This window comes from Pundamilia nyererei, unplaced genomic scaffold (assembly GCF_000239375.1).
Source record: "Pundamilia nyererei isolate P.nyererei 1_Seehausen unplaced genomic scaffold, PunNye1.0 scaffold00002, whole genome shotgun sequence".
NCBI lineage: Eukaryota > Metazoa > Chordata > Actinopteri > Cichliformes > Cichlidae > Pundamilia > Pundamilia nyererei.
Genome location: NW_005187403.1, coordinates 5,146,538 through 5,160,531, shown reverse-complemented (window position 1 = coordinate 5,160,531; position 13,994 = coordinate 5,146,538). Strand labels below are relative to the sequence as shown.

At 40.5% G+C, this 13,994-nt stretch overlaps 1 protein-coding gene across 1 annotated transcript in view; it reads right to left on the bottom strand.

Annotated features, from left to right (window-relative positions):
- Window positions 1-4,215: 4,215 nt before the first annotated feature.
- The window catches only part of map1b (microtubule-associated protein 1B), a 19,917-nt gene continuing 10,138 nt past the window's right edge, over window positions 4,216-13,994 (bottom strand). The window contains 4 exon segments of the mRNA XM_013908925.1: window positions 4,216-6,516; window positions 7,574-7,812; window positions 7,964-13,106; window positions 13,288-13,525. Of these exon segments, the coding sequence (XP_013764379.1) occupies window positions 6,361-6,516; window positions 7,574-7,812; window positions 7,964-13,106; window positions 13,288-13,525 (5,776 nt within the window). The 3' untranslated portion in view covers window positions 4,216-6,360.

Genomic DNA, 13,994 nt, shown 5'->3' with positions numbered 1-13,994 from the left:
GTTTTTTGAATTCCTCTAATTACTTTAAAGGAACATTACTTTAACATAAAAGGCTGCAGTAAGTGCCAAACTCTGCTGCTAGTTAGTGTACCCATTGACCCGCACAGTATTATATAATCATGCCTTTGCATGCTTTTTTTTAAATCTTTCTCATGGTGGGGGTGTAAGAAAAATGTCAAAAATGTTAAAATTCAGACAGACTACTACAGTAAAAGAAAAATATACATGTTGTTTATTAGCAGTAAATCAATTCATAAATGGAACCCAGTATGCAGTAGTTTTTCACTCTCTTTTTTTCTCATTTCCTACAGGTTTGCATGTTTAGGTGGTTTCTCCCTGAAGGCAGTGGGCAGCTATAGATGAAGCAATTTTTCAGTCTGAAGCTGTTTCGCAAAGCAGTGTAAGTTTTAAGTTTTGAAAACTTAATTCCTATAATTAAGGTATTTTCTTAAATGAACTCCTAAGATGGATAGTCTTTCACAGAGAAAATAGGGCTGTGACTGGGAGGATCCCCAACAGTTGCCTTGGCAACATGAACTCAGCCCATCCGGCTGAGTTTGCTGGCTCAGCCAATCAGACACAGGGCCTTGTATAATTTATGGTTTCCTGCAAGGTGTATGTGTCTCTATGGGTTTCTCCTTCTCTCCCTCTCCATCTCTCTCTCTCTTTCTGTTTTTATAACAGCATATGGCTGTTTTCACATACTTTAAAACCTGTGTTGCTTATCTATAACCACAGGCTGAGTGATCAGTGTGATGGCAGCTTGTGCAAAGTTGGTGGAATGATGCAATAATCGACAGGGAGCACGACACTGTTTGTAGGGGTTCTATTTTAGCACTCAGACTCCGATTTCCCTTGACAAATGGCCAGGTTCAGCTGACAGATCACAGCACTTACATCTTCTTTGATTTATCCCTGCGTGCACTTCCCTTTAGTTTTGGAAATTGCCTGGGGTGCCCCATCATCATTAATAAATGTCCCCACTGAGACAGTTTTGGAGCAGAAAAAAAAAGAAAAACAGCTGGCAATGATTACTGTGAGAGGCTGGTTGTGTTAGACATATAAAGCCACAGCTTTTCTTCATCTGTAAAATGCCTTATGATTACACTGATTGCAGACTGATCTTAAAGGCCCATGGCTGTGCTTAGGGTTTGAAGAAACAGTAGGGATTCTCCCTTATTTGCATAACTTATAAATAAGTAGTAGGCCGAAGGAAATATGCATACATTATAAAAGAAAAAAGGCTGTCCGTTTACTAGAGTGCTGTATATTAGCTAAAAGCCCTGAAAGCTTGGCTTGCAAAGCTCAGTGTTCACTTGCTCTGAGATATCAAACATGTGAAGCTGTGGTCTCCCACTGCACAACAAAATGACTCTGAATGGTGAAGACATTTCCTATCATCTTGATCTGCTGTGTTCCTTCTTGGTGATCTGTTCTTTCTCAGCCGGTACCTCTGGAGCATCAGATCTGAAAGGCTCTTGTGTTTAGTTCATGCTGCAGAAAGTCTGAAATAATCCGTCTCTTTTCTGCCTTTTCTTTTTCATTCTTCATATTCTTGTGACACGTTTCTTGTTCTCTGTATAGCTTTCAATCTATCCATATATTTTTGTTTTTATCTTTAAATCTGCTGTGAGCTGCACGCTTTGGAGTGGCATTGGTTTGTTAGCATCTGTTTAAGCATCTTCCAACAAACAATAAAGCATATGTAATTCATGTTTTTGTATAGCTTCGCTGGCAATGAGATGCCAATGTCAGAACAACTAGAAAGCACTGCAGACAATTTTACACTAATGTTATACTTTTTTTTTATCCATCAACAACTTTTACTGTGCACACTTAGTTAATTAGTTTTTAAATATATATTTCTTTTACAGTTTGACAGATTCTCAATAGTTATGCATGAATTGTTTCAACAAAGTGATCGATCAAAAGTAGCTAATGACTTGTATCTTCAAGCCTTTTAGTCATGGCTGTGCTTTGAGCTGAATAATACCAATGCTAATCCACAAATGCTCATTATTTTTATTTGGAACATTAGCATGATAATGTTAACTAAATGGTAACAAACATCTAACAGCTTTGGACAAAAATGACCTGTGACGGTAAGAAAAACTAATTCATTTTGAATATAATTAAATGTTATGTAGATTAATCTGGTTGTCAAATCAATCAGTAATACAAAAAAACCCATGAAAATATGAATGTAAGTATATAATCTATTGGCAGTATATAAACCAAAGCTTAAAACACATTTACAAGATTATATTAATACCCCTACAGATTGTATTAAAGCACTCTCACTCTTAGCTATTTTAGCCTCATCACATCCCCTTAGACTAACTAAATGAGGCTTCCAGTCCACTCTGTAAATCTCTGTGGGGACATAAATCTCTCCTCAATTCTGACTTTCAGGGACATTTGTTGGCAATGAGGCTAAAAGAAGTAATTTCCACTCGGCCACAATTTCACTTTACAGCCAACAATCCCTGCCACATGACTGAAAATGAACAGATAGTGTAGAGGAGTTTCTATGTAGCCAGTGACAGATTTCTAATGATAGATATAGTACCAACAGATGCAAATACAGGTGCTCTTAGTTTGGGTGGCTAAACCAAGGCATGCTGGGCATTTAATTTAAAATAAATAGAGATCACTGTATAAAGTAGGTTATATTAGTATGTAAATTTTGTTCACTTGCAAAAAATGTAAATGTAAATGTAAAAAAAAAATCCTCAATGTACCTACTTTTTCTGAAACTTTTACTTTAGTAACATTATGAGGCTGACTGTAGTTTTTGTTACCGTGGCAGGAATTTTCAGAGGTCCGTGGTCCTCAAGAAATCTTATAATTACCTTGGTGACAAGGTAATTATATGACTTTAAATTGAAACTAGCACTCTATACCCTGTAAAATAGACTCACTGGACACTGTATTAGATACACCTGTTCAGCCGATTGTTAATGCAAATATCTAATATACAATCACATGGCATCAACTCAGTGCATGAAAATATGTATATGTAGAAAGACAACAGCAAACTAAAAACATAACCGATGCCATGCAGAAGAGCACTGCTGAACACACAGCACCTTGAAACTTCAAGCAGATGAGCTACAGAAGCAGAAGATTGCAGCGGTTACCACTTCTGTTAGCTAAGAACAGGAAACTAAGGCTACAGTTCACATCAGTTCACCAAAAGTGGACAACAGAAGACAAATGGTAAATTCAGAATTTAGCATAAAAAAATAAAAGCATGGATCCATCCTGGCTTAGGCTACTGGTGGTAGGCTGCTCATGGTATAATGGTTTGAGGGATATTTTCTTGGCCTTAGTGCCAGTTGAGTATTGTTTAATTATTTAAACACAATTGCCTACCTGACTATTGTTGCGTACCATGCCCGAACCTTTGTTACGATAATGTGTACCCATCTTCTGATGGCTGCTTCCAGCTCAATAACGCACGATAAGAAGATCAGATCATCTGAAACTGTTTGCTGGAACATGACAGTGAAACTTTACTGTACTCAATTTGTCTGTCTGCACAGTCTCCATATCTCAATCCGCTAGTGCACTTTTGGGATGTGTAATTTTTACATCACTTATGTGTAGCCAACAAGTTTGCAGCAGCTATGTGACGCTATCATGACAATATGGACCAAAATCTCAGGAAGAATGTTTCCAGAAGCTTGTTGAGTCTATTGAGGAGGATGTCCATTATGGACAACACTCTCATTGCCTGCATGAGACTGTGGAGGACATGAGCAGCTCATTTAGCACATACATACCATAATATACAATATATGTGTGTATATTATCACCCCCACTGCACTTTATGTACATATGGAAAAATCTCTGAGGCTATTTGACTGTATATAGCAGCCATTTCTAAATAGCACAAACCACTCTTGTATAGTTTTTTTTTGGTTTTTATATTTGTACACTATTTTTCATATTTATTCATTTTTCTTTTTTTAATACAGCTGTAATTCATCCTGACTCATTCCTGCTGATGTAACAACAGTTTCCCCAGTGTGGGATTAATAAAGTCTATGTCTCTGTCCAATTATTAAGTAGTAAATGTCTAGTAAGAGCAGACATTACGCCTGGATGACTTCATCTACCTAATGATTTTGTGCAAACATGAGTGGTTGTCAAAGGATCTGACTTTTTTCTGGTGTAAGAAAGAAAAAACATACCAAAAGTCTTATTTTTTTCAACAGATTTTATTGTGGTTGTTTTTTTAATGTTTGTTCCTTAGTAGTGGTTCCTCTTACATTAGATTCACCATATGGGTAGAGGAAATATTGCACACAAACATCAGAAAGCACTAAGGAGTATTTTTTACTTGAAACTAAGTCCTATAAGTTACACATGAGTCCGGGGGAAAAGGGCAGAGACGATCGATGCAAAGATCACAAGACACCTATACCACACAGCTGCAGACAAACATTATTAAAGTTCTCCTGGGAGAAAGATCAGGAGACAAGGCAGATAAAGAGACAGAGAGAGAAAAAAGAGAAAGTGCAGAGAAAGAAGAGAGAGAAAAGAGTAGTGTCAGTTCAAAGTTTGCAGGTTGCTGTTTGCTCGACAGTAAGGTTGTAGTGTTAGCTTCAGGTTGACCTGCAGGAAAACTGCATTATTGTGGTATCATGAACACCTGGCATCACTTGACTCATATCTCGTACCGTTTGTGTGTCGAGTGAATAGCCCCAAATATGAAAAGCCTGTTTGAATTGGTAAATGTTTCTCCAGAAGCTGGCCTGTCAAAGTTGATCTGTTGTCTCTGTACTGTTAGTTTGTTATGTGTCGTGTTTGTGTTTAAAGTGTCTAGTCTTGGTTTTACATACTTTCATCTAAAACACACAAGTCACTCACTTTCACCTCTGTGTGCTGCCCCTCCACGAGAGAAAAAAGCTTCTACTAGAAGCTGATTCCCTTCTCATTCGTGACTAATTTTTCAGCCTCCTTATGCTGAACCCTCCACCTAGAAAATCTACAATGTGCTGCATTCAGTATCATGTTTATATCAACACTGTGCCACTGGCAATTCCTTGGAGCATAGAATACATGTGTCATGGCACAATTTGCAAAAACCCTAAAATGCTCCTCAAATGTCTTTATTTATCCTACGTAGCCCTGTTGGTCTTAAAGCAAATTTGAGCAAAACCCCCAAGAAAAAAAAGAAAAAAAAATACTAATTTATCATAACTCATGCATGTCTTCCAAACACTTCATCTGCCACAAAGCTATTTATAATTATAGTACAATGCTTTAGAAAAACAAGACATTTTAAGGTTTATGAAAATATCCTGCTTCACCAGCTTTCCAGTGGGAAAAGGCTAGCTCCCCCCATTGCGCATTGATTACATACAAAACGTTCATAAGAAACAAGATTGGATATTCTTTTCTAGAAAGAACTTAAAATCTGTAAATAAATCAGCAAGCTGAAATAAAAGGCATTCCTCTTTGTAGATTATGCAGATGTGACAAAGACAGGGGAGAGCGCCATGAAGCAACTTCCTGTTGCACAGTGTAAAAGGCTGCCTGGACGATCAAGCACGTTAACTGAAATTTAAACGTAATAACTTACTTATGCACAGACAGCGGCGTAAACCAGACAAAAAAAAGACGCTAAATCAATTAAAATCCAGCCAGCTCAAAAAAACAAAAACGCAGAGAACATTTTCATAACGGTGGAGCAATCAGATTTGCCCGTTATGAATAAGATAAGTTAGACATCATTAATGTTAATCAGTGTTCAGTGTCCATTCAAGTTGAATCATATTTGCTATCGTTCAACTCTATAACCTTTTAACATCATTCTTAGGATTGACTCCCGGTGCTTAAAGCCACCTGTCTAATCTGCAAGATCTGTGCCACTTCTTATACATTCACTTTGATTCCCTAAGGCAGTAACAGAAAACATGCTATATTTATCCTTTGGTGTGGATAACAGACATTTTCTTTTTCAAGTCGTCGTGTTTGCTGAAAGTGGTTAGGCTGATTGAAAGCTTTCTCACATATGATGTGGGGATGCAGAGGAAACCTCGATACATCAACAACAACATCATTTTCTTGAACTTCACTAGACTCAGCATAACTGGACAATCATAGCTTGGCTTGCTTATTTGGTTTCTTCTCTCCCCCAGTACTCTACCTGCATGAAACATCACCCTTTGTATGGACTCCTTCAGAGCTGATCTGTGTTACTGTTAGTACATAGGAGGAAAGTTTGGTAATCAGTCCTTGTTGCCGATATTTATTTCATTCTGTGTTTAGGTGTCTGCTTAGGTTTTATGCTACATGAATTGGTTTTCTTACTTAAAATTGGGACCCTTCCTGATCTCTCAAGGAACAGGCCTACATTTCTATCTTACAAGCTGGGAAGGATTCGTCCTGCATGACGACAGTGCTGCTGCTGGCCAGTACCATGACGTTCAACTCCTGTTGCTTGTCATGAGTCTCCTGGTACCACTCTCTCATCACATCAGTGTCATGGGTTGGAATGAGCGTAACCTAACATGGGCGACAAAGAGACTCAACTGAAATGGCATCTTGAATTTAAATAATCATATATAAACATTAACTTTAGTTGAAGCAGAGGTTTGTTTGTTTGTTTGTTTTTTATTTTTGCTGTACCTTAAATAGAAAAATGCTGCAAAAGCACACAAAACACAATGGAAATAGAAAAGAAATGATGCAAAAGCTGAAAACAATTAAAAATCATGATACAGAACAGAAGTGTTGAAGGGGAAACCATATTGTGTGTTGCAACGAGGTGTGTCTGATAGCACTGTGTTGATGTTGGTCCAGGATCTGCACTGCAAATGATGAATCACATTGTTGCAAAGTCATAGCTCTGCAATGTCAGGAAAAAATGCATTTGTTTACACAAAACTCTCTTCTGGAACAAATGGTAAGGATTTTAAGTGTTTTCTTTTTTATTAATTATATTATCAAGTTAAGTTTGCTGTTATCCAAATTTAGGTTACTCATTCTGCTTTGCTAGTGATACTTTTAAAAACATGAACTAATTTCTTGGATAATGCTAACTGAATGCTCAGACATCGTCATTGGTCAGTTACAACATTGCTCCTGGACTAAAATTATTGTGAATTTAGAGAAACAACACCACCACTGGGATATCAGACAGTGCATGGAACGGCTGTGGAAGTGAAGTGACAAGGTAACAGTAACAGTTTGCTAATAGCAAACAATGTATTAACAGTATTATATGAATCACAGAAAATACACCTGACTTCTGCAACACTGATGAACCCTGTGCTTTTGTTAAGCATGTCTCAGTGCAGTCCTTTGCATGTTTTGGTTTCTGTCTCATGTGCTAGTCTGTGACATTAGCGTATCCCCAGACACGCCTCTGTTGTGTTTTGTGAGTACTCAACTTCTGCTGTGTTTTTTTTTTCATTTCCATTGCATTTTATTCAGCATCTGTTGTGTTCGGTGCACTTTTGCAGCATTTTTCTCTTTCCTGGTGTTTTCTTAAGTTGCAGTCCATTTGACCTCTTGGACCACTGTATTGCATTATTACATTATATTAATACTTGGTACTTACTTGCATATTGTTTCCCCACTGGGCTTTTCCTTCAAGCAAAGCATCAAGGACAGCCCGATTGGGTTCCTGAGCTGCCTGGTCATTGCCACTTACTACATAGTAAGAGGACCGCACACGCTTAAAGAACTCAGCATCCACATTTTTGGCACTGCAGTGATTAGGGATGTAAACCAAATCCATGTACATCGGAGGGCAGTTTGGTAGAGATGTCCCACCTGATACCTTTCCACTTCCTGTACCTGAAAAAAATGTAAATTTGCCTCAGATGACATTTAGAAAATAATAACTAAAAACAAAAGATACTGTGCCGCAAATAGATGTCAAAAACTGATATGTGATACACTATACATATATATATATATATTTAAATATATATATATAAGTACTCACCTGATGTGGTGCTTTTTACCCCTCTGGAGGCAGAGGTATTGGTTGCATTTTTGGCATCTTTCCCTTCTCCTACACCCTTCTTTGGAGAGGCCATCTTTGAGTCCTTCACTTTTGATAGACCAACCTTTCTAGATGGTGATGAAGATTTTTTGGAAAGTTTTTTCTTGTTGGGCTTTTCGCCTCCTTCTGTGTTAGCATTGTGGAGGTTTTCTTCAGCCTTGAGGGCCTCTGGATCGACCATGCAGACGTCATGGTGACCTGAAGATGGAGCAGGGTCCCTGAGTGCAACGGGAGGAGGATCAGCATGCCTGTAGGTGAGGGTTCTGTCAGTAGGCAGAGTCTCAGAGTCATCTTCAGAGTCAATGTTTGCATCTGCTGTAATTGAGGGGCACTCTTCTGTCCCTGGTGGAACATCTGAATCTGTCTGGGAGGGAGCAGATTCACTAATGGATGTTGGCGGTGTCTCCTCACATTGCCTGGTGTAGAGCTTACCTCCTGGTGGTGGAGGTCCTCCTCCTGACTTGGCCAGAGGTTTCTCATCGTCCAAGGCATTCTCTTCATTGATGAAATACTCCAGAGGGTTAGGGTTGATGAAAGATGGGGAGAGTTCTGTTTTGGGGTGACGGTATTCACATGAAGTAACTAGGCAGAGGTCCACATCTGTCTTAGATGGAGCACAGGGGCTCCTCTTAGTGGAGTCTGGGTCTTTGGAGCCACAGGCAGAATTATACTGATCACAAGAGAGTGGCAGATGTGATGGGGAAGGAAGTTTAGGGCTCACAGGGGATTTTTTCTCAAATGTATAATCATCACATTTAAAGGGATTAGTTTCCTTTGCCTGGAAAAGTGTCTCCTCTTTTGAAAGAGTGAAAGAAGAGGATGGGGAAGTAGCTTTTGGGGGTGAGGGTGACCTGTCATATTCTTGGTATGTGTCAGATTTATCAGCTATATCCTCCACAGATGGTGAAATGGGGCTGCTGCTTTCTTTACCTGCTGGACCTCCAAGCACAGGGGATGGCTCACTGGAATGGGGAGAGTGGATTAGTGAGGTTGCTTTGGGGGTGACTGGAGACTTTTCTGTTTGCTCAACCACAGCACGTGTCATCTCTGTCATTTGACATGGGGTTGTTGCAGAGGGAGTAGACTGAGATGCATCTGATGGGGTTGCAGAAGTGGCACAAACTGAATCATTTTCTTCAAAAAGTGATGGATTTTCCACTGCAGAGGTTGGGTCTCCAGATGCTCTTATGTCAGTTGCATCTGAAGGACTGTAGTCAACCTCAGTTGGGCCATTTTCTGTAGCACGTGAGCTGCCCACTGATGGGTGCTCTGGGGACTGCTTGCTGAAGTCCAGGGCTAAGGAATGGTCAGGGGATTCCTGACCAAACTCTATTGACATGGTAGAGTGCTCTGGGGATTTTGTATCCTGCATCTGTGTCCTGCTTTTTGTTTTGGGGGAGATGTCTGGGGAGATTGACATTGGCCTTGGGCTATCATCCTTGGATGGAGATCCCTCTGCCTCATGGAAAGTGGTTGGGGTCTGAACCACAGAGACGGACAAAGAGTCGTCTACTTCAGTTGAGTGAGGAGAGCCCACTTCGGCATGAAGGGAAGGAGAGTCCGTGGTTGGTTCTGGCAAGGAGCTGGTGGCCAAGGAAGCTGTGGATGCTGAAGCTAAATGTGAGAAAGTGTCCTCTGCTACTACTTCCTCCAGAGGAGTTCCAGACTTATCTGATGTAGTGCCCTCTGAAATTGACATTTTACTCTCTTCTTTGAACGCTGTGAAAGGGTTGATGTCTGATTCATGTTTGGTCAGTGGTGCTGAAAAAAAGACGGAATGACTGTTTTCTCCTGTTTTCTTAGGATCTATATCAAAGGGGGACTTTTCCTTCTTTGTTGGAGAATCAGGTTCAGCTGTTGGCGAGCTCTTTGGTGAGGATGCTACCCTCTCTACTGGGGAGGAACTTTCTAGTTCCTGTTCATGAGGCTCTGGGGTAACTCTGTTGGAGGAATCTTCTTTATCACTTGTAACCTCCACAATTACTGGACCCTGTTCTTTTCTTTCTTCTGATGCAGTTGCCAGAGCTCCCGCTTTTTCATCTACGGGTGACTGATAGTAGGGAGTGTGACCAGATGACTGAGGCGAATTAGCACCTTCTAATGTCTTATCATCTGGGCTAATGGAGGAATCTGCTGTTGCTCTGGTGTATCCTGCCAGTGTGGTGGATAATTCTATTGGAGGAGCAAACACTGATGGTGAATCAGAAATATCCTTATTGTCAACTGAGGGAGATCGCACAAAAGGTACTGTTGTGGATACTGAACTGAGTTTAGATGAATCAGCATCATACTGAGCCGTGGCAAAGCATTTAGCTTTTCCTGCAGAGAGAAAATCCTTAGAGAATTTATCTTCTTCTAGAGATGAAGGCGGAGATATTGTAGAAGCAGAATGGTTGTAGTCCTGACCTTCAGTGGCATCACTCTGAGAGCGATTTAAACATGGAATATCCTGAAGTTGAGAGAGCTTCTTTCTGTCACACTCTGATGTGCCAAACCTGCCAACATCCCGTGACGGAGACTCATTCTCGTCATTGGTGGCTTCATCGCTCATAATGTCCCTGGGAGTCATCATCTCATCCATCGGAGTAGGCACACTAGAGATTTCAATGGTGGACTGGGTGTGGCCAGATGTGACAGTGTAATCTTCAGGAGGTTCGTCTCTGTTCTCTTCATCGGAGGCTGTTGAACTCTCAAAGCCAACTGGCACCATTTCATCATGGATAGACGCAGCTGGAGACACTGGTGAGGACACTTTAGGTGAAGCAGATACAAACAGATTTTGATTCTCTGTTTCTTTTTGACTAATGAAATCATTTTCTACGTTGTTGTTTTCAGCACTAACTTGTTTCATTTCAGCATGTTTCTCTTGGTGGTGTTCTTCCACACTGGGAGGAAGATTATTTTTAACCAGTTCTGCTTTCTGTGGTTCATATATTTCTTCAGTCTCTCCTTTCTCTTCATAATCCCCTCCCTCAGATGTCTCCTCCATCACAGTGCCCTCATCATCAAACTTCTCTGATACGCTTCCATTGATTTTTCCCTTGAGTACTTGTTCATCTGGAGTCTCTCCACTTTCTCCTTCCACCTCAGTTGTGGTTATACCTTCATCAACAGATTCTAATGCCTCAGGTGACTCTTTGGTTTGAATCACTTCTTCATGGTGTATCATCACAGTCTCCTTTTCCACATTTTGTTCAACTGTTGCATCGTCCTCCATAAACTCTTCAGCTCTGAGCTCTTCAAAGTCCTTAGTGAGGTCCTCTGGTGAGGACATCAGAGATCTTTCTTCTTCTGGATCCACTGTCACTGGAGCAGCACTAGCTTCCACTTTGGTGGCATCCTCTTTTGTCTCCTTCTTTGCCACCTTTATCTTTCCTTTGTCTTTTAACTTTGATGGACCTCCTGAATCTTTCTTTGAAGCATCATCTTTTTTCAGAGGCTTTGGTTTGAGATTCTTTTCTTCACCTGCAGCAGACGCCTTTTTTATATCTTTTAATGGCCTTTTGGCATCTTTCTTTTGCTCTTTCTTTTCTTCTTTCTTCTCTTTCATAGGTGAGTCTCTTCTGATATCCTTTTTTAGACCTTTCTTTGCATCCTCTTTCTTCACTTTTTCATCTTTTTTGCTTTCTTGTTTGGGGGTTTCATCTTTTTTTGCTACTTCTTTTTTAACCTCCTTTTTCTTTTCCACAGACGCTTTGGCCTCCTTTTTAACAATCTTCTCTTTTTCAGCTTTTGGTTTCTTTTTTTCTGGCGTTTCGTTTTGGGCAGCTTGCTCTGCCTTTGCTTTTGATTCTTTCTCTGGTGCCTTTCCCTTTTTCAGTGGGACTTTTTCTTTTTTCTCCATCTTTTGTGTTTTTTCACGAGCTGATTCTGCATCAGCCTTTGCCTTTTCTGGTGTTTCCTCTGTGGAATCCTTCCTGATGTTTTTGACTGGTGAAGGCTTTGGGGTAGACTTGAGGCTCTCTTTGCTGTCTGTTCGGTGTTTCATCTTGGCTTGCTTCAGTGTCGGTGTTGATGGCATGTTAGCAGACACTGTTTTTTGAATATAAACGGGCTGCTTCAAGAAGTCCAGGTGCTTAAGCTTTTCTAAACCTTCAAAAATATGATGCTGGGTGGCATTTCCGGGAAAGAGAACACGAACAACCTTATCTGAGGGATTTGCAGGGTGCCACACAATGAGTGAAGCAATGGAAATCATGTGAGAGAGAGGGAACTCTGATTCTTTTCCATTCGGGAGCAGGATGGAAGTGGTGTCCTTTTCACTTCCTGTCCACTGTTTTATGAAGTGCTGCATGTCCTTGCTGTTCTTTGATGGATTAAGCACATACATCTCAAGCTTGCCCACGCCCATTTTCTGAAAAAGTATGATCGGTTCTATAGTGTTTCCTACAGGTCTTTGCAAAGGCTCAGTCCGTAAATTTAGTTTGTTAAGAAACTGCTGAGTGAAAGCTGCCTCCTCAACATTTCTGCGCACTCTGTAATTGGGTTCAGGATTGTCCAGGTTTTCGGGAAGATTCACAAACACAATGCCAATGTCTGGAGAAATCATGTTCTTCACCCAGTCGCTGTTTGCTGTTGAACCCTGTGACTGTTCCTCCTCGAGCTCTGCAATCTTCCTCAGCAGCATGCTATTGATGCCCGGAAGATTGTCGTCACCGATGTGGGTCAGGAGAATGGAGTCCACCCGGTCTAGATGTCTCACCAGCTTCCAAAAACACGACTTTCTGTCTGAACCTCCATTGATTAGCATGTTGAAGCCGTTGACAGCAAAGAGAGCGGAGTCACCGCGACCTCCGGGGAAAATGTAGCAGCATGGTTTGGAGAGCTTGAGGAATCCACCTGAGGTTGGTGGTTCTAACATGTCAAAAGGAGTTGGGATCTCTACAGATTCAGATAAGTACTCTGTGAACTCTGAGAGGCCCTCCATTTCAGGAAGGATGAGAGTGGAGTTTAGTTTAATGTTAATGAAGTCCTGCAGATTGTGTTTGTCCAAGTTGGAATTTTTCCATTCGCCTTGTTCGGGGCAGGAGAGAGTGAGGTTGGCTTTGTTTGCTGGGTGAATGGTGCTGAGCAATTCACCAATCTGGCCATGAGAAAAAATGATTAATGGAATCAGTAATGCACTTACAATGATTTCAGGTTCAGTATGTGTCTGTAAGTATATGGGTGTGGGACCACCACACATTTTTTCTCATTCTTTTTTTACCTTTCAATAACCATTATGTAAATGTGTCATAAGAAGAACCCTCCCCATGTTTGCTCACCTCTTGGTCAGTGAATATGTCTATGAAACTGAAAAATGAGAACAATCCAGACTGAAGGATCAGCTCCCCGGTGTTTTCAGAGCATTGTCCTGACAAGACCAAAAGTTTGTGTCTGGCAGTGTCAGAGATCATCAAACGCACCTAGAAAGGAGAAAAAAATATACGTTGTCTGTGCACTGATTTGTTCAACAGTAGATAATAATTTATATAAACTTGGAGAAAAGTACTTATGTGGTGACTATTTACTGCAGCTGCAGTCCTTCTCCTCAAAATAATTATATTAAAAAGGAAATAAAGAAGCTCAATACTTACGCATTTAGCTTAATGATAAATGTACTAGAAATACCACCTGCTTCAAGTCACTTATTTCCATTAGCTAATTAGCTTAATTGTTCTCTGACTGTCTATTGTACTGTCATCACTCTATCTCGCTGTCCTTCACTATTTCTGATGTTCTTTTTTTCTACTTCAGCACCATCAGTTTCTCTGGGCGGCTGGCCAAATCACTCCTGCTGTGCTCTGTGATATTATAAGTGCAGAGTGTGACTGCAAACAGGGAGGGAGTGAAGGAAACAACGAGAAGGCGCAATTCCTGATCCTCTCATATTTTTATTCTCCTTGAAGTTAAGCAAAATCCAAAATCTGTGCTTGCTATCCCTGCAATAAAGAACACATCAGTCCAGGTTCTTAGATTTCTTATTACACCC